Source organism: Hemitrygon akajei, chromosome 15, assembly GCF_048418815.1.
Source record: "Hemitrygon akajei chromosome 15, sHemAka1.3, whole genome shotgun sequence".
NCBI classification, from domain to species: Eukaryota; Metazoa; Chordata; class Chondrichthyes; order Myliobatiformes; family Dasyatidae; genus Hemitrygon; species Hemitrygon akajei.
Window position 1 is genome coordinate 53902083 of NC_133138.1, and position 21866 is coordinate 53923948.

At 39.0% G+C, this 21866-nt stretch overlaps 1 protein-coding gene across 2 annotated transcripts in view; it reads left to right on the forward strand.

The window, feature by feature from the left end:
- Positions 1-21866, forward strand: part of LOC140739358 (glutamate receptor ionotropic, delta-2-like) — a 506376-nt gene that overhangs the window by 457976 nt on the left and 26534 nt on the right. For both annotated transcript variants that reach the window (XM_073067583.1, XM_073067584.1), the window contains 2 exons: positions 1946-2141; positions 12881-13047. In XM_073067583.1, coding sequence (XP_072923684.1) covers positions 1946-2141; positions 12881-13047 — 363 coding nt within the window. The remainder of the gene's footprint in view (positions 1-1945; positions 2142-12880; positions 13048-21866) is intronic.

The following is a 21866-nucleotide window of genomic DNA, read 5'->3' on the forward strand; positions in this document are numbered from 1 at the left end:
AGTATTTCAAGTCATCTTGCATTCTCCTTCTCCACAGAGAAAAGCCCTAAATTGCTCAACCTATCCTCTTAAGACATGCTCTTCAATCCAAGCAATATCTTTGTAAATCTCCTCTGCATCATCCCTAAAGCTTCCACGTCCTTTCTGTAAGGAGCTGGCCAGAACTGAACACAAAATTCCAAGCGTAATCTGAATTATACAGAGTTTTACCAAACTGCATTATTACCTTGCTGCTCTTGAACTCAGTCCCTCAATGAATGAAGGTAAACACACAATGCACCTTCTTAATCTCCCTATGATCTTGTGATGCAATTCTGAGGGATCTATAGACACGAGCCCCCAAGATCCTCAGTCTATACTGTTAAGAGTCTTGCTATTAACCCTGATTTTTCGCTTCAAGTTCAATCTTCCAAAAGAAATAATTTCACACTTTTTTTGTTTGGAACTCTATCTGCCACTTCATTGGACACAGAACACCACTGGTCACTGACTTCCAGCCAGATAATGTTCCAGATACTATCACCTTCTGCTTCTGTGGGCATTCAATTCTGAATCCACACAACCAAGTTTTCCTGGATCTCTGGGTGAGCCTACCATGGATGAGGAAGCTTGCAAATGAACTTCAAGCTTAAGTTCTGTTTATTGTCATTCAACCGTATACATGTATACCACCAGATGTAACAAATGATTTGAAAATACACGTGGACTAAGATGTTAACTATCCTGTGCTATCATCAGTGGGATCACCAGTTGATCTGCCACCTGTCTTCAGGAGTTTCAGCCCGCTTATGATCAAGACTCCCTCAAGGTGGTGGGCCAGCAGTGCTGAAGCACCGCCTCGCACTGATGAGCTTAACAACTTGGCATCTGCCTCTATCAGAGTTGTTGGTCGCTTCCATCCAACAGATTCCTCTAGACTAAAAGCTGCACAACACAGTACATATAACTCACACACATAACACATAAAGTAATATTACTACTAGTACATTAACAAATAATAAGGTGCATTTATGACCTAATTTGAAAAGCAAACAGTATAATGCTACTGGCACTTTATAATGATGAGAGCTGGTGGTGGCAGGGAGGTCAGTAGTCTTACGGCCTGGGGGAAATAGCCATTTCCTATCCTGTCAATTCTTGCCCTAATGCTTTGGTAGCTTCTGCCATATGGTAGAAGATCAAGGAAATTGTTGGAAGGATGAGACGGATCATTGACAATGCTGAGGGTCCTGCGTACATAGCACTCCTGATAAATATCTTTGATAGGTGGAAGAGAGACCCCAATGATCGTCTCAGGAGTCCTCACCTTATTATAATCCATATACACCATATCCACTATTCTGCCTCATCAGTATGTTTTGTCACTTCCTCAAAGAATTCAGTCAGACTCATGAGGCAGGACCTGCTCCTCACAAAGCCATGCTGACTAACCCTACTAAGACTATATTTCTCCAAATGCTTGTAAATCCTGTCCCTAAGAAGCTTCTCCAATAATTTGCCATCAATGATGTAAGGCTCACTGGTCTATAATTCCCAGGTTTATCTTAATTTTCTTTTCTGAACAAAGAAGTAACATTTGCCATCCTTCAATCCTCTTGCACTACTCCTGTGGCCAGTGAGGACGAAAAGATCATTGACAAAGGTGCAGGAATCTCTTCCCTTGGTCATTCTTGATATAATGCAGACTGAATCCTATTGGTAACGATTTTATGCTGGGTCGTCAGTAATCTCAAGGGCCAACTATGATGCTCACCACTTCTTACAAACAGAAGTACCCAATTCATGTCTTCTGCTTTGAACTTTGTACTTTGAACTTTTCTGCCAATGCTACATATTAAGCAAGAAGGAATTTTAATTGAAATGCTCTGAGACCAACACTGTTAAAGGAATAATAGTAACATGCAGCTAATTGCTGAGTTAACTAATTGTGTTTTCCATAATGCAGATCTTTTCAGGATCTTGCCAAACAAACAGATGTTCCATATGGTACTGTCCTCGATTCAGAAGTTTTGCAAATAATCAAAACCAAGGGTCGAAATCCATTTGAACTTGAACAAACATATGCTCATTTGTGGAACATGATGAACAAAACAAATGGTTTGGAGAATTGTGTAAAGAAAATTCATGATGGAATTCAAAGGGTGAGTGAACAAGTTCATTCAAGATTTTATTTGCTAAGAACATTTAAATGAAACTGTAAATTGGATGATAATCTCACCAACCACCCCATCAGACTCTGCAACCAGCATATCATTTTCCACAGCTTCCACCATCTTCAATAGGAGCCTAGCACAAATTATATCTTTATCTTCTCCTACTCTCCACTTTCTGCAGGTATCAGTCCATCTGTGATTCCCTTGTCCATTTGTCTCTCCCACTGATGTCCCTCCTAGTTCTTATCCCTGCAAGTGGAAGAAGTGTTACACCTACCTATTCATCTCCTCTCCCACCTCCATTCATCCTTGAACAATTCAAAACTTTAAAGTAAAGTTAATTATTTCTAAAAACAAAATTATCTTTTACTTGCCATTCTCCCTCACAGTCAGTGCAATGCTTTCAGTTGATTGGACGTGCAGGGTCTCACAGCAGGAACTGTTCTGAGTGTATCTGCTGACACATATTAGAGAAAAATAGAAGACAGCAGGAACAATTTGAAGGAACTTGACAACCAAGTGAAGTATTAATATTAAAAAATAAACTTTGATCAACAAAATGCTCTAATTAAACAAAAATAAAATTTGGATAAATTCTTACAAAAGTACAAATAAGAAGTAAACACAAGAAATTCTGCGAATACTGGAAGTTTAAAGTAACACACAAAGTATTGGGGGGATGTCAACAGGTCAGGCAGCATATATGGAGTGGAATGAACAGTTAATATTTCAGACTGAATCCCTTCATCAGGATGGTGTGTGTTATAAATAAGAAGGGTATGTTATAAAGTCTAGGTTATGCTAACAAAGTCCAAAGTTTATTTATTATCATAGAACCGATATGTCAACATATACTACCCTGAGATTCATTTTGCAGACATTCACAGTAGAGCAAAGAAATGCAATGGAATCAGTGAAAAACTACAATTGTTGAGAAACAACCAATGTACAAAAGAAGACAACCCCTGCAAATCTAAATAACTCAAATAATAATAAATAAATAATACTGAGAACATGAGTTGTCAAGGCCTTGAAAGTCCTTGTAGGTTGTGTTCAGTGATCTGCATTGAGGTGAGTGAAGTTATCCCCTGTGGTTCAGAAGCCTGATGGGTGACAGGTGCTAACTGTTCATGGTGGTGTGGCACCTAAGGCTACTGTTCCTCCTTGCCAATGACAGCAGTGAGAAGAGAGCATGACCTTGGATCATGAGTGCTGCTTTCTTGTGGTAGCTTTCCTTGTAGATGTGCTCAGTGGTTGGATTGGGCTGCATCCACTGCATCTTTTGTACAGTAAGAACTGAAGTAGTTAACCATTATTCCATGATGCTTGTGAAACAGAAAGCTTTTCTTCTATGTTGTAAGAGTGAATGCAAGATGCTGATATTTATAAAGATATAAATGCACAATGAACTGACACATGGCTGTTTCTCCTAAATTTAACCCTATTAATCAATTCATTTATCAACCTCTCTTAGTATGTACATAAGCTATACAATAGCTGATAGTTTCATGATGGCCAACTTGCTCATAGATAACAATCATTCTTTTGTTAGATGGCAAACAGTTAATACCAGATTAACAATCATCTATTGTTTTACACATCCAAAAGACGTGTGAGGCTTCTTTTGTGGACAGATTTTCAACACTGCATCACTGTCTGGTATGGAGGGGCTACTGCACAAGAGCGAAAGAAGCTGAAGAAGGTTGTAAATCTAGTCAGTTCCATCTTGGGTACTAGCCTATGAAGTACCCAGGACATCTTCAGAGAGCGGTGTCTCAGAAAGGCAGCATCCGTTATTAAGTACCTGCAGCACCCAGGGCATGCCCTTTTCTCACTGTTGCCAGCAGGAAGGAGGTACAGAAGCCTGAAGGCACACACTCAACGATTCAGGCACAGCTTATTTCCCTCTGCCATCTGATTCCTAAATAGGCATTGAATCTTTGGACACTACCTCACTTTTTTAAAAATATACAGTATTTCTGTTCTTGTACGTTTTTTAAAATCTATTCAATATACGTATATTATAATAGATTTACTTATTTATTATTCTTTTTTATTTTATTTATTATTTTTTTTATCTGCTAGATTATGTATTGAACTGCTGCTGCTAAGTTAACAAATTTCACGTCACATGCCGGTGATAATAAACCTGATTCTGATTGTGAAATTTCTACAAATCAAAAGCAAAAGATGAATATGGGATGTTTAGGATTAGTGTTCTTTTATTAAAGGTTTGTACAAACTTAGAAAAGGTTACTGACATTAATGGTAGAATATGAAATTTTAGTGGGATTTTAAAAGGCAAGTGGAGTCAAGATTATTTGAAATAAACCAAAGAAACCTAGTTAACAAAAGGCATACTGGATTGAAAGTCTAAGATTCATTTTGATTGACATAATTCATCTTGTAATTAATTCATCAATGACACGACATATGTGGCTTAAACAGTACCTACTCAGACTGTTCAAAATAAACCATGGTTGCTGGCTGACTACATGGTAAAGGAGCTGGAAATAAGGAAGATTAGTGCTTCAGCCAGGGTATGACCTTTTGAAAACAAAGACATCATTGCAAGAAAGTTTTATCTGTCAACATCTGAAGTCGTAGTTCCAGAAAATATTGAGGTGCATTAAAGAAGTCAGCTAAGATCTGTTTAGACTAATATTATGTTGTTTATTAATATGCTGGGGATTTTTTAAGGAAGTTAAATCAAAGTAAATTTATTAACAAAGTACACAGAGTATGTGTTACAATATTGTACTATAAGATTTATTTTCTTGTAAGCATTTAGAGAAAATAAATTCCATAAAATGCATGAAAATCTATACATAAAATAAAAACTAACAATCAATGTGCAAAAGAAGACAAACTGTGCAATTAAAAAAAAATTATACTAAGAACATGAATTGTAAAGAGTCCTTGAAGGTGAGTCTGTAGATAGTAGAATCTATTTGGAGTTATAGTGAGTGAAGTTACCAAGGCCAGCTCAGGAGCCTGACAACTGTAGGGTAATAATAGTTCCTGAACTGGTGGTGTAGGACCTGATGATTCTGTTCCTCCAGCCGATGGTAGTAATGTGAAGAGAACATGGCCTAGATTGTGGGGTTGTTTGGTGACAGGTGCTCCCTTTTTGTGATACTGCTTCAGATAAATGTATTCAATGGTGGGAAGAAATTTGCCTGTGATGGACTAGCCCGTATTCACCATTTTCTGTCATCTTTTCTGTTACTAGGTACTTGTATTTCCACACCAGGCTTTTATGCAGCTGGTTAGGATATTCCCTGTGCATCGATGGAAGTTTGCTGAAGTTTTTGGTGACATGCTGAGTTTAGGCAAACCTTTAGGAATGTAGGGGTTCTACTGCACTTTATTTATGATGCTGGTCCCAGGACAGATCCTTTGATATGTCAACATAATGGAATTTAATGCTACTGACTCTCTCCACTTCACGAACCTCCAGCTTCTTCCTCTTGTAGTCAATACACAGTTCACATGGGCTACAGGGGCTCATAAAGGTTTGGATAAGTTGAGTCCATGTTTTAGAGTATTAGATAATTATAGCACAGAACCAGGACCTTCAGCCAATCCAGTCTATGCCAAATTATTATTATACCTAGTCCCATCGACCTGCACCTGGACCATACCCCTTCATACCCAAACTTGAATGTTGGGATTGAACTTGGTTTCATCAATTTTGTGTTCAGCTTATTCCACACTCTCACCATCCTCTAGCTGAAGAAGTTTCCCCTCATGTTCCCTTTAAACATTGTAATTTTCACCCTTAACCCATGACCTAGTTCTAGTGTCACCCAACCTCAGTGGAAATAGTCTGCTTGCATTTATCCTATTTAAATCCCTCATAATTTTATATAGCCCTATCAAATCTCACCTCATTCTCTTATAGAAATGAAATCCTAATCTATTGAACCTTTTCCTATACCTCAGATCCTCTAGTCCCAGCAATATCCTTGTAATTTTTTTCTGCAAACTTTCAGTCTTACTGATAACTTTCCTGAAGGTCAGTGACTAGAACTGCATAAAGTACTTGAAAAGAAGCCTCACTAATATCTTATATATCTTCAACATCACATCTCGACTCCTTTACTCAATAATTCAATTTATGAAGGCCAATATGCCAAAAGTTCTGTCTTCAACTCTTTCTAACCGTGACATTACCTTCAAGGAATTATTGATCTGTATTCCCAGAGCCCTCTGTTCTAACTGCACTCCACAGTGCCCTACTGTTCACTGTGTAAGTTCCACCCTGATTTCTCCTCCCAAAGGGCAACACCTCATGCTTGTCTGTATTAAATTCCATCTGTCATTTTTCACCTTATTTTTCCAGCTGGTCCAGATTCTTCTGCAAGGTTTGATAGCCTTCCTTACACTCCCCTACATGCCAATCTTGATGTCATCTGCAAATTTACTGATCCAGTTGTCTACATTATCATCCAGATTGTTGATATAGATAATAAACAGCAAGGGACCCCAAGCTGATCCCAGCAGTACACTACCAGTCTCAGGCCTCGGGCATTTGCACAGATATTTCATATGGCTACTCTGTAGCTCATCTAGTATTAACTAATGGGTGTGAATTCAAATTGGTTGCACTTTACAGCAAACCCTGATCCTGTTCTCTGATAATACAGATAATAATATTTTATTTTCTCTGATGCAATAATAAAATAATTTGTGGAAAGACAAAAAGCAGTTACAATAGCAGCAGAAATAAATAGGGTCTTAAATAGAGAAAATGGATGTGATGACGATCAGCATTCAATGCTCATTCCTAACAGACCTTGAGAAGGTGACAGCAAACCACTGCTTAGAATTTCTGATGAAAATACTTCCATAATGCTGTTGGTTAAAGTATCTTATTTAGGAACAATGATGTTGTCATGTTAGATAGCGTAGGATGTGGTGGATTAATAGATTAGTTCGATTTGACAGTTTTCCTCTTAAATCACTTTTGTAGCGTTGAAAAGTTGAATGATTGCTCAGAACCGTGCTGGTTGAATGATTGATGAACTGGTGGGGGAAAATGCTTGCCATCGTGGTATTTCTATTGCAAGTAACAATATTATACAATTATTTATCAGAATGGATCATACATTTTCAAACTGGTGGAATACAGTTTCTCTGGAAAGTCAAATACTGTTTGAATATTTATTTCAGGTTGTTTTGGATTTGTTTGAAGGAGAATGCTTTTCTTTTTCTCAGTAAAAGATCCAGACATTTTTGTTGTAATTAAATATTAAGAACAAATTAGATCCAAACAAATCAATAGAACTAGAATTGCTGCAACAGAATGTGTTGTATAGAAAAGTAACTACAAAGTAATGGGAAAGGAAAAAAGACCGAGTCAATGATTGCCTAAACACAAACAAGGGAAAATCTGCAAATGCTGTAAATCCAAGCAACACACGAAATGTTGAACTCAGCAGGCCAGCCAACATCTATGGAAAAGATTATGGTCAACATTTCCTTAAGGCCATAAGACATGGGAGCAGAATTAGACCTTTTGGCCCATTGAGTCTACTCCACCATTCAATCATGGCTAATCCTCTTTTTCTTCCTCAGATCCACTCCTCGACCTTCTCCCTGTAATCTTTGATGCCACATCCAATCAAGAACCTATCAAGTTCTGCTTTAAATACACCCAACAACCATTCCTAATCTGTCTAAGTCCTTCTGCAGCCTACCTGATTCCTCAACACTACCTGCCCCTCCACCAGTCAATGTATCATCTGCAAACTTGGCAACAAAGCCATCTATTCCATCATCTAAATCATTGATATACAGCATTAAAAGAAGTGATCCCAACACCGACCCCTGCAGAACAACACCACACACTGGCAGCCAACCAGAAAAGGATCCTTTTATTCCAACTCACTGCCTCCTACCAATCAGCCAATGCTCTAACCATGCCAGTGACTTTCCTGTACTACTACAGGCTCTTAACTTGGTAAGCAGCCTCATGTGTGCTACCTTGTAAAAGGCCTTGTGAAAGTCCAAATATACAGCAACTGCTGAGTCCCTTTTATCTATCGTATGTGTAATCTCCTCAATGAATTAAACAGGTTCATCAGGCAAGTTTTTCTCTTGAGGAAATCATGCTGACTTTGTGCTATCTTGTCCTGTGTCACCAATTACTCCACAACTTCATCCTTCAAATTGACTCCAACATCTTCCCAACCACTGAGGTCAGGCTAATTGGTCTATAATTTCCTTTCTGCTGCCTTCTTACCTTTCTTAAAGAGTGGAGTGACATTTGCAATTTTCCAGTCTTCTGGCACCATGCCAGAGTCCAATGATTTTTGAAGGATCATTACTAACGCTTCCACAATCTCTACTGCTACCTCTTACAGAACCCTACTGTGCAGTTCGTCTGGTCCAGAGTGACTTATGTACCCTTAGGTCTTTCAGCTTTTTGAGCACGTTCTCCATTGTGATAGTAACTGCACCTACTTCTCTTCCCTTAATATCTGGCACACTGCTAGTGTCTTCCACAGTGAAGACCAATGCAAAATACTCATTTGGTTCATCTGCCATCTGCTTGTCCCCTGTTACTATTTCTCCAGCCTCATTTTCTAGCAGTCCTATATCCACTCTTATCTCTCTTTTATTTTTACATACTTGAAGAAGTTTTTAATATCCACTTTGATATTGTATGCTAGCTTGCTTTCATATTTCATCTTTTCCCTTCTAATGATTCTTTCAGTTGCTCTCTGTAGGGGTTTAAAAGCTTCCCATTCCTCTGTCTTCCCATAATTTTTTGCTTTGTGTATTCTCTCTCTTTTGCTTTTAAATTAGTTTTGACTTCCCTTGTCAGTTGCACTATTTTGCTACTTGGGTATTTCTGTGTTTTTGGAATACATCTATCCTGCACCTTCCACATTTTTCCCAGAAACTCAAGCCATTGCTGCTCTGCTGTCATCCCTCCCAGCACTTCCTTCCAATTTACTTTGGCCAATTCCTCTCTCGCTGTATTCTAAGAGTTCTTTTATCATAAGCTCCCTAATCACCTCCGGTTCATGGCGTAACACCCAAACCAATATAGATGATCCCCTAGCAGGATCAACAACAAACTGTTCTAAAAAGCCATCAGGCAGGCATTCAACAAACTCACTCTCTTAAGATCCATTTCCAACCTGATTTTCCCAATCAACCTGCATGTTGTAATCTTCCATGACTGTCATAACATTACCCCTTTGACACGCCTTTTCTATTTCCTTTTGTAACCTGTGGTCCACATCCTAGCTACTGTAAGAGGGCATGAATATAACTACTATCAGGATCCTTTTACCCTTACAGTTTCTTCACTCAGCCCACAAGGATTCAACATCTTCTGATCCTATGTCACATTTTTCTACTCAATTGATGCATTATTTACCAGCTGAGCCACACTACCCCCTCTGCCTATTGGATGTTTATCTCCTAACTACAACCATTCTTCAGCCATGGCCATAATTCAGTGATAGCCACAACATCATACCTGCTGATCTGTAATTGTGCAACAAGATCATCCACCTTATTTTTCATACTTCACGCATTAAAATATAACACTTTGAGTACTGTATTTGCTACCCTTTTTGATTCTGCATCTCTAATGCACTGATACTCACCCAGCTGGTTGCAATTATGTCCTATCACCTGTCTGCAGTTCCTGACAGTCTGACTGCATGCTACCTTTGCTTTTTTTTTTACCATAGAACCATAGAACACTACGGCACAGTACAGGTCCTTCAGCCCTCCATGTTGTGCCGACCCATATAATCCTTTTAAAAAAAAGTACTAAACCCACACTACCCCATAACCCTCCATTTTTCTTGCATCCATGTGCCTGTCCAAGAGGCTATTAAATATCCCTAATGTTTTAGCCTCCACCACCATCCCTGGCAAGTCATTCTAGGCACTCACAACCCTCTGTGTAAAAAACTTACCCCTAATGTCTCCCCTAAACTTCCCTCCCTTAACTTTGTACCTATGCCCTCTAGTATTTGCTATTGGTGCCCTGGGAAACAGGTACTGACTATCCACCCTATCTATGCCTCTCATAATCTTGTAGACCTCTATCAAGTCCCGTCTCATTCTTCTATGCTCCAAAGAGAAAAGTCCCAGCTCTGCTAACCTTGCTTCATATGACTTGTTCTCCAATCCAGGCAACATCCTGGTAAATCTCCTCTGCACTCTTTCCATCCATCCTATCTTGAGTCCCTTCACTCTGATTCCCAACCTCTGCCAAATTAGTATAAACCCTCCCCAACAGCTCGAACAAATGAGCCTGTGAGAATATTGGTTCACCTCAGATTCAGGTGCAACCCGTCACTTTAGAACAGGTCAAACCTCCCCCAGAAGAGATCTCAATGATCCAAGAATTTGAAGCCCTGCCCCCTGCACCAACTTCTCAGCCACGCATTTATCTGCCAAATCACCCTGTTTAATCCTCACTAGTGTGTGGCACAGGCAACAATCCAGAAACTACTACCAGGGAGGTCCTGCTTCTCAGCTTTCTGCCTAGCCCTCTAAATTCCCTTATCAGGATCTCTTTGCTTTTCCTTCCTATGTCATCGGTACCAATATGTACCAGGGTATCTGGCTGCTCTCCCTCCCTCTCCAAAATGCTGTGGATGCGATCTGAAATGTCCCTGCCCCTGGCACCTGGGAGGCAACATACCAGCCAGGTGTCTCGTTCATGCCGAAATCCTTCATCAGAACTGGAAAAGAAGATGAGGAGTCAGTGTAAGAAAGTTGGGGGGAGGGGGTTGGAAGAGACACAGTGTGACAGGTGAAACTGGGAGGGGTGAAGTGAAGAGGATGTCATTGGTTGTCATGTCAGTGACATTTGTAAATTAATAACTTGGGTCGATAAGATAATTCAAATTAGAGAATTCAGTCCTGTGGTAAAAAAACATTGTAATTGGAGAAATAATTTTAAAAGTTTTATTAACTCTAAATGCTTTGATAAATGAACATTTTTAAAACTGTTTGGCTTGAAATCTAACATAAAAATGAAAACTGCTAAAAATACTCAGCAAGCCAGGCTGCAGTTGTGGGTAGAGAAACAGAGGTAATGTTTTAGGTTGAAGACCCTTAACCAGAACTGGAAAAGAGACAAAAGAAACACATTGAATTTCAGGGATGATGAAGCAACACTTCACTTGTGAGCCATTTACTGCATCGGGTGCTCCCAGTGCAGTCTCCTCTACATTGATGAGACCTGAAGTAGATTGGAGGAATGCTTTGTTGAGCACCTTTGCTGTGTCTGCAACAAACTGTTGATCAATCTGCCACAATAAATCTACTCTGAGGTTGGAGGAAGAACACCTCATATCTCATTTGGATAGCCTCCAAACTGAAGGCATGAACATCAATTTCTCTAACTTTTGGTAGTTCCTCCCTGTCGTCCTCTGTACTTTTTCCATTCCACTTTCTAGCTCCCATCTTACCCCATCTCTTCTCACCTATCTCACCTGGTGGTGGAAGCTCTCAAATGACGGTAGAAATTGCAGAGAATTTAATTTTAAATGTGATGCCTAATGGGGTGAAATGGGAGGGCCAACAGAGCTCATCCTCGTTCTATACGTGAGGAGGGTGGTTGAGAGCAGAGACATCGCAAATAGGTGAGATGTGGTCTGGTGCTTTTTTTTTTACCAATGATAAAGGGAAACCCACAGATCATGAAGAATGGGGCCATTTCAAAGGACCTGCAGAGAAAGTCTCATCAGTGGAACAAATGCGAAAGATAGGGAGGAATTAGGTAAATGGAATTAAGTTCTTACAGGAGGCAGGGTGGGATGAAAGTCATCAAGGTAGCTGTGAGAAATTAGTTTATAATAAATATAATCTACCCATGACTATTTAAATTACATATAATTAGGCTAGCATTTCTAGTAATGGACATCTTTGGTTGGATGAAAGTAGGGAGTCTGCAAGTGTGATGTCACTATATGCTGCTTCCCCTGCGACATTGTCAAGTTCCGAAAGAACTCATCATGAAACGTGCCATTGCTGCAGCAATTCACAATGGTGTAATGTGCAATTTCAATGACAGTCAAGATCATGTGGAATCACTATTCATGATTGCATATGGTCCAGTTTGTCTTTGAATAAAATCATTAATGCAAATATGACCTACTATTTACAGCTACAGACAGATGCTGGCATCATGCTACTGTTGTTGTTCATACTAACAGTATCTCTATTACTTTAATATGTTAGTGAGTTGGAATCTGACATTTTATTGCTTATCTCAAACCAAATGTCTCATTATTGTCTCATTAATAAGCCTAAAGTTACAAATCCCCTTAAGTTTGCTACTGGCAGAAATATACATATTCCCTGTGCTTAGTTGCCTTCCTAATAAAAGTATTCATTATTGTCTGAGTCACTGGATTGAAAACTGGCAGTTCTACATTGCAGGATTATTTATATGTATGGAATGTGAAGATATATAAGGAAAATAAAGTGTGTCATTAAACATTTGATACATTTACTATTGTAAAATGCGGAAAATATGTAGATTCCATCTCTATTAATTCACACATTTTACATTAGTTGAATTTGAAAATTAATTATAAACTATAACTTTTTTAAATGTAAACATGAGGGCAATATTCTCTGTGTGTTATGTGAATGTGCTAGTGCACCATCATATGGTTTTTGAAAGCCATAAATAGGACTGTTTATTGTGTAATCCACTTGGTAACACACTTTCATATTTAAAGGTGAAGTCTGGAAATTATGCATTCATCTGGGATGTTGCAGCTCTGGAGTATGTTGCAGAGAATGAGCCTGACTGTGCCTTTGTCACAGCAAGGAATTCTAAAGTCGATAGAGGCTATGGCATTGCTCTTCAGGATGGCAGCCCTTATAGGGACATTTTTTCACAAAGGTAGGCTTCTTCTGTTACTAAACACATTAATTTTGAATACAGTACACACATTCTGATATATAAGAAAGTACTTTAAACAGTTTTCAAATTACATCACACTGTATTTTATTAATATTTTCCAATTTAACTGAAATATGCATGTATTAATTTAAATGTAAATTAGGCAGCACAACATGTATTTTATTTTAGTGTGTTTGGCAAAGAAATACTAGGTTGCTCAGAATATCATTCCCAGAATGCTCATTTGCGTAAATTCACAAAGAGGAGATTTTTTTATTTAATCATTTTCACTTGTCAGCTATGATAGCTATCAAAACTACCAAGAGGCGCTTCGACTTGAATCTACCATTAAGAAATCGCAGAGTTACCAGCCTGGGATTCCCATGCAAGCATGTGCAAATGCAGAAACATGAACTTCTGCACAGTTGATGGCTGGTCAGCTGTACTTCAGTGCTCTGGTCCTCATGGTGTCCAACAAACTCAGGCAAACTTCCACAGCGTTCACATTGAATTAGGAAATCTAGTAATGCTGGTCTCCATGAAAAATACATGAAGCTTTTAAGTTTACCAAATCAGTTATATTAACTGAAGGCTGATATAAATTATTCTACAGAAGATTTTTTGTTAAATTTAACATAGTTAATCCCTGAAAAAGATCTAGTGGACTGCCAGAAGTATACAAATCAAGAGCACTTGAAAGCTGAGGGGATAATAGAGTCATAGTTGTAGAACGTTACAGCACAAAAACAGACCTTGGGCCCATCTGGTCCATGCCAAACTATTAATTCCCATTCGGATATGTCCATACATGGCCTCCTCTACTGCCGTGATGAGGCCAAACTCATGTTGGAGGAGCAACACCTCATATACCATCTGGGTAGTCTCCAGCCCCTTGGCATGAACATTGAATTCTCCAACTTCCAGTAATTCCTTCCCTCTCCCTTCCCCCATTCCAGTTTCACTCTGCCTCTTCCTCCAGCTGCCTAATACCTCTCTCATGATTCTGCCTTCTTCTACTACCCATAGTGCTTTCCCCTTAGATTCCTTCTTTACCTCTCCTGCCTATCCCCTCCCTGCTTCCAGTCCCCCACCCTTTGATCTTTCCTCTGATTGGTTTTTCACCTGGCACCTACCAACCTTCTCCTTCCCACCCTCCCCTCACCTTCTTTATAGGGCCTCTGCCCCCTCCCTCTTCAGTCCTGACGAAGGGTCTCGGCCTGAAACGTTGACTGCTCGTTTCAACGGATGCTGCCCGACCTGTTGAGTCCCTCCAGCGTGTTTGTACGTGTTGATTTGCCCACAGCATCTGCAGTGTACTTTGTGTTTTTAATCTGCATAGTCCCATAGACCTGCACCCAGACCATAGCCTTCCATACCTCTCTAATCGACGTAGCAATCCAAATTTCTCTTTAAGTGTTGAAATCAAACCCGCATTCACTACTTCCGCTGCCAGCTCATTCCACGCTTTCACCACCCTCTGAGTGAAAAGGTTCTCCCTCATGTTCCCCTTAACGATTTTAATTTTCACCCTTAATCCAGGACCTCTAGTCGTAATCAAACCCAACCTCAGTGGAAAAGCTGACTTGCATTCACCCGGTCTATGCTCCTTATAATTTTGTATATATCCATTGAATATCCCCTCATTCGCCTACGCTCTAGTGAATAAAGTCCTAACCGATTCAACTGTTCCCTATATCTCAGGTCCTGAAGTCCTGGCAAAATCCTTGTAAACTTTCTTTGCACTCCTTCAATCTTAGTGACAACTTTCCTGAAGGTGGTTGACCAAAAATGCATACACTACTCCAAATTAGGCCTCACCAGTGCCTTATACAATTTCGACATAACATCCCAACTCCTGTACTCAATACTTATGAGAAGGGATTAGATCGTTTTTTATTTGGAATCACCCCATTATAGTGATTAATCTGGCTACAAGCATATTCTTCCCTTCTTGCTGTATGATTGTTTTAATTGAATAGATTGTAACTTGATTTTCCTATGAAATATTGTTAGTAGAAATATTACAGATAAAGTGAATAGGAAGAATCTACATAAAATTCAGTGTGTTGTACTCATTCAATACGAAACCAAGGGAGTAAGATGGTTTCATCAAACATAGTTTGGGCTATATTATGAACAATTTGTATAACTCTTGGAACCCCATTATAAAAAGGACATTAAGTCATGGAGCAGTTCTTGCTGTATTCTGAACAAATGTGGTGAGAACATGACAATCTGGTTATGGAGAAAAGTCTAAAAAGGCTTCTCTGTTTAGAGGACTTAACAGTTCAAATTTATAATGAAATTTGAAAAGGTAAATATTGAAATAATGTGCCAACTGTGTTTGCAAAGTAGCACTAACATTATTCACTGTATATCCGCAATAGAATTACTGAGGGGAAATTAAAATAAGGCTTAATTGTACATGGGTTGCTTTAACAGTGATTATTGAGAGAATAATTGAATACCAGTTCACAGTATTTGTAAAAGAATAATATGATAATGCAGGGAAAGGGCAGGAAAACTAATTAGAACAGATGGCTTCAGTCAAAGGGAAAGCACCAGATTTGGCAAGAATGACCAAACTGCAGTCATTTCCTTTTGTATCAATTTCCTAGAGGTGATTTAACCCTTATATTACTTTCAAGAATGCTAAACTATAAATAAGATAAAAACCCTCCGTTGTTGGTGAGCATCAAGAAATATGATCAAATGCTGGATTTGCATCAGACAGTTCTGCTCTATAAATTTTGAATCAAGATTAATTTGTCATAGGTAAATATCCATGATAATGAACCTTTTCAAGTGTCCTATCTTGAAAAGTTTTGGTGGTTCTTAAAGAAAATGGGTGAAAACAAATATAGAATATTTTTTTTAATCAGATGATTTAGCAATTGCAATTATTTATGTACTGATTATTAATACAAAGTATCTAATCATAATAATGTTATTATGTGTTAATTCCTGGGAAGTCTATGAAATATAGAAAGTGATGCAGTAAGGAGAACAAATATCTGTCAAGATTACAGCCACAGTAAATATACATTTTTCATAGCAAGGCTGAACGCTTTTGTGACTTCAGTAAGGTAGATACTAATTTCAGTGCTCTCGTGTTATTCTTTACCGGTGCCATTTTATCAGCCCTTAAAGGAATTATAACCACAGAAAAACATAATTATATTTTCCTAATGCATCACCTCCCTTCAGTGTGCCTAATTCTCTTTCAGGCTACTCCTTGCTGAGCTTCAATTGCACCATAGCAACTGTTGCCTGGTTACATGATGAATTATTTTTAAAAGTTGCTATTGCTAGTCTATTTGTAGAACCTACTTATATTTTTGGATGTAACACACATTAGATTTGTTAGTGAGGTTGTCTAATTTGTACTCACAAAATTTATAGATTTTTCTTCTTTGTTTAGACTGGGTAAAGAAAAATGATGGATCGTTTACTTTTAAATATTAAAACTATTGTCACATACAATGGATAATGAAGCTGCAAAAATAAGTGTGTTTCTACTTTAGAGATCAATTAGCTAAAGCTATTATGATACCCTTTTTATCTAGGAAGCTAATTGTCTGTGATCTTTAGCTCTTTATACTAGATGAGACATTGCAGCATCAGGTTCACTGATAGCAATGCCAATTCCCATCCAGGTTCTGACAGACATAAATGAGAGGAAAATAGACCAGCTTTTGAACATACAGAATTCCTGGTATTGCTGATGAAAGATGCTATGAGGCAGATCATTAGTGGATCCAGGAAAAGACTAGGCTCTGGATGTTTCAGGGCTTAGGGTGCTTTGGGAATTCTTTATATTTTTGTGAGGCACAGCCAAGTAAAAGAGATCAGAATTATCAAGGTTGGAGTGCTAAACTTCTTGCGTAAGATTACATGTGGCTAGTGAGTGCCTAAGATTGGCAGGTGTTACCAGAGGATTGCATTGACTCTGGGGCCACTCGGAGGAGCATTAGCCAGTGAGCATAATGCGGCTGATGCATACTTTCTTCTTGTCAGCAAAACCAAGATATAGCAGCAGCTTTAGAGGAAAGTAAAAAATCATGTTAAAAAAAAACAGAATGAAGAGTCAAATGTATTTGAAAACCATGATCTTTCATACCAGTAACCACATGCGCTGTTTGCTGCAATGTTCCATCCTGCCTGCAAATTGTATTGAAAAAGACCATTTTGGACAGGCTGTGTACTGCTGTATTGTGTACTATGTCTTAAATGTATTCCCAGTGAAATTCAGTCGGTGGATTTGACAACCAGGAACGGCTGCCATGTAATTTTGGTATGAACAATATAAAATTACGTCAAGGGTACACTTTTAAAGTAACATCTGTTAGACTGTAATGAAGAAACACTGTGAGGAAGAAGGTGAAATTCACATGATTGTGAGAGTTTCCAGGAGACTGAAGATAGCAGGAAACATCATGAATTTATTGTATTCAAATCTATTGAAGATGTATTGCTAGTTATCGACATAAATTGATAAGTCAATTATATCATATGCTGTTCATCCTGTAAAAAAATAAATAATAAAGAAAAAAGTCCTGTAGAAGGGAAACCTACTCTACAGCATTTCCCTTCATTTTATGCATTTCTATAAAAATGAAGTAACCTTGAGGGATTTTTCCACGTCACATGAGGATCTTCATGCATGAGGAGCATTAGTTTTAAAAATACCAATTTGATGTGAATTTTATGGGCTAGTTAACAGTACTTTAGGACACAATAATTTACCATCAAAATCCTCACATTAATCTTCCTCTAATAATCTACTGTGAATGACATTTTTCAGTGGCATCAGTTAGAGAGGTATTACTGTTAATTGTATTTAAAATTAAAGAACTTTAGATTTTATAGTATAATATTCTAAGGAAACTGGACCAAACTAAATTAAAATTGAACTATTTAAAATTTAACCACAAGTTCCTAAAGAATACCCATGTGTAAGCAGAGAACTAACAAGGTTGAGGCACCTCAGTGGTCATCTTCAGTTTCATTTTAACTCTTCTTCTCCCTCCCACAAAGAGGTCAAACCTAAGCTGGAAGAGCATTTCATATTCTGCTTAGATTGCCGATAAACTTTGAAATATCCAATTTCAGGTCACCCTACACCTTGGTGTTCTCCATGCACGTGTGAAGGCACGCACAGGCTCTCAACTGTTCTCCTAGGTTTTCTCTCCCTTTGTTCACTTCTCCCATCCCCTTCTATCTATACATGGCTTCATCTGTCCATCGATCCCTCCCCACCTGTTCTGCCTCTCACCTATCAGCTTCTATTCCTTCCTTGCCTCTTACTTCTAAATAATGGAAATCTTGTGGCCTGTCCCCTAAAACCCTCACTCATTTTTATAGGTGCACCGTAGAAAGCATTCTTCTAGGGTGCATTACAACCTGGTATGGAAGTGGTCCTGTCCAAGACCGGAAGAAGCTGCAGAAGATTGTGAACCTAGCCCAGCACATCACACAAACCAATCTTCCATCCTTGGACTCACTTTACACCACACGCTGTCGGAGCAGTGCTGCCAGGATAATCAAGGATTGGTCCCACCCAGCCAACACACTTTTTGTCCCACTTCCCTCCGCGAGAAGGTTCAGGAGCATGAAGATATGTATGGCCAGATTTGGGAACAGCTTCTTTCCAACTGTGATAAGACTGCTGAACAGATCCTGACCCAGATCTGGGCTGTAACTTCCAAATATCCGGACCTGACTTGCACTACCGTACTTTCCCTTTTCTATTTTCTAATTATGATTTATAATTTAAATTTTTATTATATTTACTTCAATTTGTTCTTCAGGGAGCGTGAAGCGCAGAAACAAATATCACTGTGATGATTGTACACTCTAGTATCAATTGTTTGGTGACAAAGTATTTGTATTTGATATGGAGCAGGATCTCAGCCCCAAATGGCAGCTTACTCCTTTTGCCCCTGTACCTGTTGCTCGACCTGTGGAGTTCTTTTAATAACTGCAACCTTTGACATAGCCCCTATATCAAATGTTCTGAGAGATTGTGCTCATCTGCATTCTTGAATTTTGAGATCTATGTCCATCAGGATCCAATACCTTTTCTGCCCGGCATCCCATCAATATGGCAAAGTTATTTTCACAATTATCAAATGCTCCTCTTCCTTCTGTATTTATTATCTGACAAATAGTTCCCATTCAGTGCCTTTGTCATGTTACTCATTACAGTTATCATTATTACGTCCGTCTTTCGGTGATCCTATTTTATTTATTTATCTTGTTCAAGTTCAAGTTCTGTTTATACCATCAAACAAAACAATGTTCCTCCAGACCAAGGTGCTCAACTAAGTACATGTAACTCTCACACTCAACACATAAAGTAATATTACTACAAGTAAGTTAACAAATAATAATGTGTGTTTACTACACAAGTTAACAAGTAGCAATAACGTTACCAGTACTTAATATTGTAAGTCGAGAGACCTGCATGGTAGCAGGGAATTCAGTAGTCTTACAGCCTAAGTGAAGAAACTGTTTGTCATTCTAACAGTTCTTGTGCTAATGCTACAGTACCTCCTGCACGATGGTAGGAAGTCAAAGAGATTGTTAAGTGGATGGGAGAGATCATTGAGCCCTCGGGTATGGAAAACTCTGGTAAAATAGCTCTGATGAGTGGAAGAGAGACCCAAGAGAAACTTATTTATAATAAAGGAGAAATTTACCATCAGTCTCAGCTTTACATATGTTTTTTGGTGGTCAGCAATGATTGTCCATCGGTAATTGCTTTTGTGAAGATGATGGTGACACGCCGTCCTGAAATGCTGCAGTCCATTTGGTGAAGCTAAATTCCCACAATGCTATTGGAAAGGAGTTTGGAGGTTTAGATTTGGCAAAAAAAGACTGTGATATATTTTCCAAGTGAAATCATAACAGGACTTGGGGGGAAACTGAAGGTGATATTGTCTGCTTCCTTGCCTTTGTCTTTCATGATGGTTTTGATCATGGGAATGAGAGGTTCCATCAGCTTAGCCTGAGAAACTGCAGTAGCTGGTACTGTTGTGCTTTGCAACACCAAAACATAAAACTAATTTCAAGAAAAAGACTGAAGCTTGAAGATGTGTCTTAGTATATACAGTATACTATATAATACAACTACCGTATAGGCATCCACAGCATAGTAAAATTTAAGTTGTTCTATTCAGGCCGAAAGAGTTAATAGCTGTATACAGTAATATCTTTCCTGACCAAGGAGGACACTCTGCTTGACAGGTGAGACTTGTGGCCGTGAAACAATCTCAGGTTCTGGGGCTTCCTCCGTGGTGGCTGTAGGAGTTGACTCCGGGACTGCAGGAAGTAATTCTGACAGCTCTTGGTACCTTTTTTCTGGACATGTTGGCATTCCAAACTGTGCATGGCAATCTGCTCAATCTAATGATCAATCCCACACCACCAGACAAACTTTGACCCGATGCTTTTATTTTGACCACGCCTAGATGGCCAGCATGTTGCTCCTCCAACACTTCAGTTCTTAGCCTGTATGGTACAACAAATCTCAATCCCCACAACCTTTGTCAAAGGCGTTCATCCTGGCACAGGTAAAAATGGCAAAACTAGGATCTATGTTACACATTCCAACCATTTTGTGTGGACATGTAGACCTGAGACAATGTTTTTTCTTCCCCTGGTTTCCCTTTGGATCATCTCTGATGTAACAGGGAGACTTTCAATTTACATTAGGGAGAATACATCAAATAGAGTGTCCTGTTTTGTAAATATTTCAGGTATTTCCTTTTCTTAAGGTAAACGGGACAATCCATCAGCATTTCCATGACTAGTTGTCCTCTCAAATTGATCTTGTATATGTGTCCTCCAAGAAGTAGAGCCCATCATAGAGCCCATCATAGAGCCATGCTGCTGCTGTTAAATGGAACACTCAACTGTGGATTGAAAACTGGACACTGCTGGTCGATGATCAGTAACAAGAGTAAACTCTTGCCCATACAAGAACTGATGGAAACGTTTTACACCCCAAACCAGACTCAAGGCCTCACTGTCAATATGTGCCTAGTTTTTCTCTGCAGCGGTAAGGGAAAGTGACGCAAAAGCTATCCATGGGCGTTCACTTCTGTCTCTCATAACGCATGACATAACTGAACCTATACCATGAGGTGAAGCATCACAGGCAAGCTTCACTGGATGATGTGGATCACAATGTGTGAGTACAATGACTGACATTACCATCTCCATTACCGTTTTGAGTGCCACCTCACACTGCTCTGTCCATTGCCATTTCTTCCCAATCTATAGTCATGAGCTCAAGGGGTGGAGCATAGTAGCCAGGTTTGGCAGGAACCTGCTATAGTATTTGACTAATCTTAAAAAGGACGGACCATAACAGCATCACACTCTTTAACCTTGGGACATCCACCAAAGCTTGAATTTTCTCAGCACACTTGTGCAATCTTTGTGCATTAATGATGTGACATAGTAAGTGATATTTGGTTTAAAGAATTCACACTTATTGTGCTATGCTCAATATCTTCCGATCTTTTTAACACTGACTTGAAGTTTTGCAGATGTTCCTTCTTATCCTAAACAGTAAGAATGTTGTTATCCCCTAACACTGAGTGCCTGGGCAGCTGACTAGCACCTGCTCCATAGCTTTCTGCCAAAGTGCAGGTGTAGATTATTTTTTCAAAAATAAGCCTATTATAGCAATAATGCCTTTTGTGAGTGTTAAAGGTGAGAAACACTTTGGACTCTTCTTCCATCGCCATCTGAGGGCAGGGCTCAGCTAAGTCCGCTTTGCTGAAGTGTTCACCTCCAGAAAGGTTTGCAAA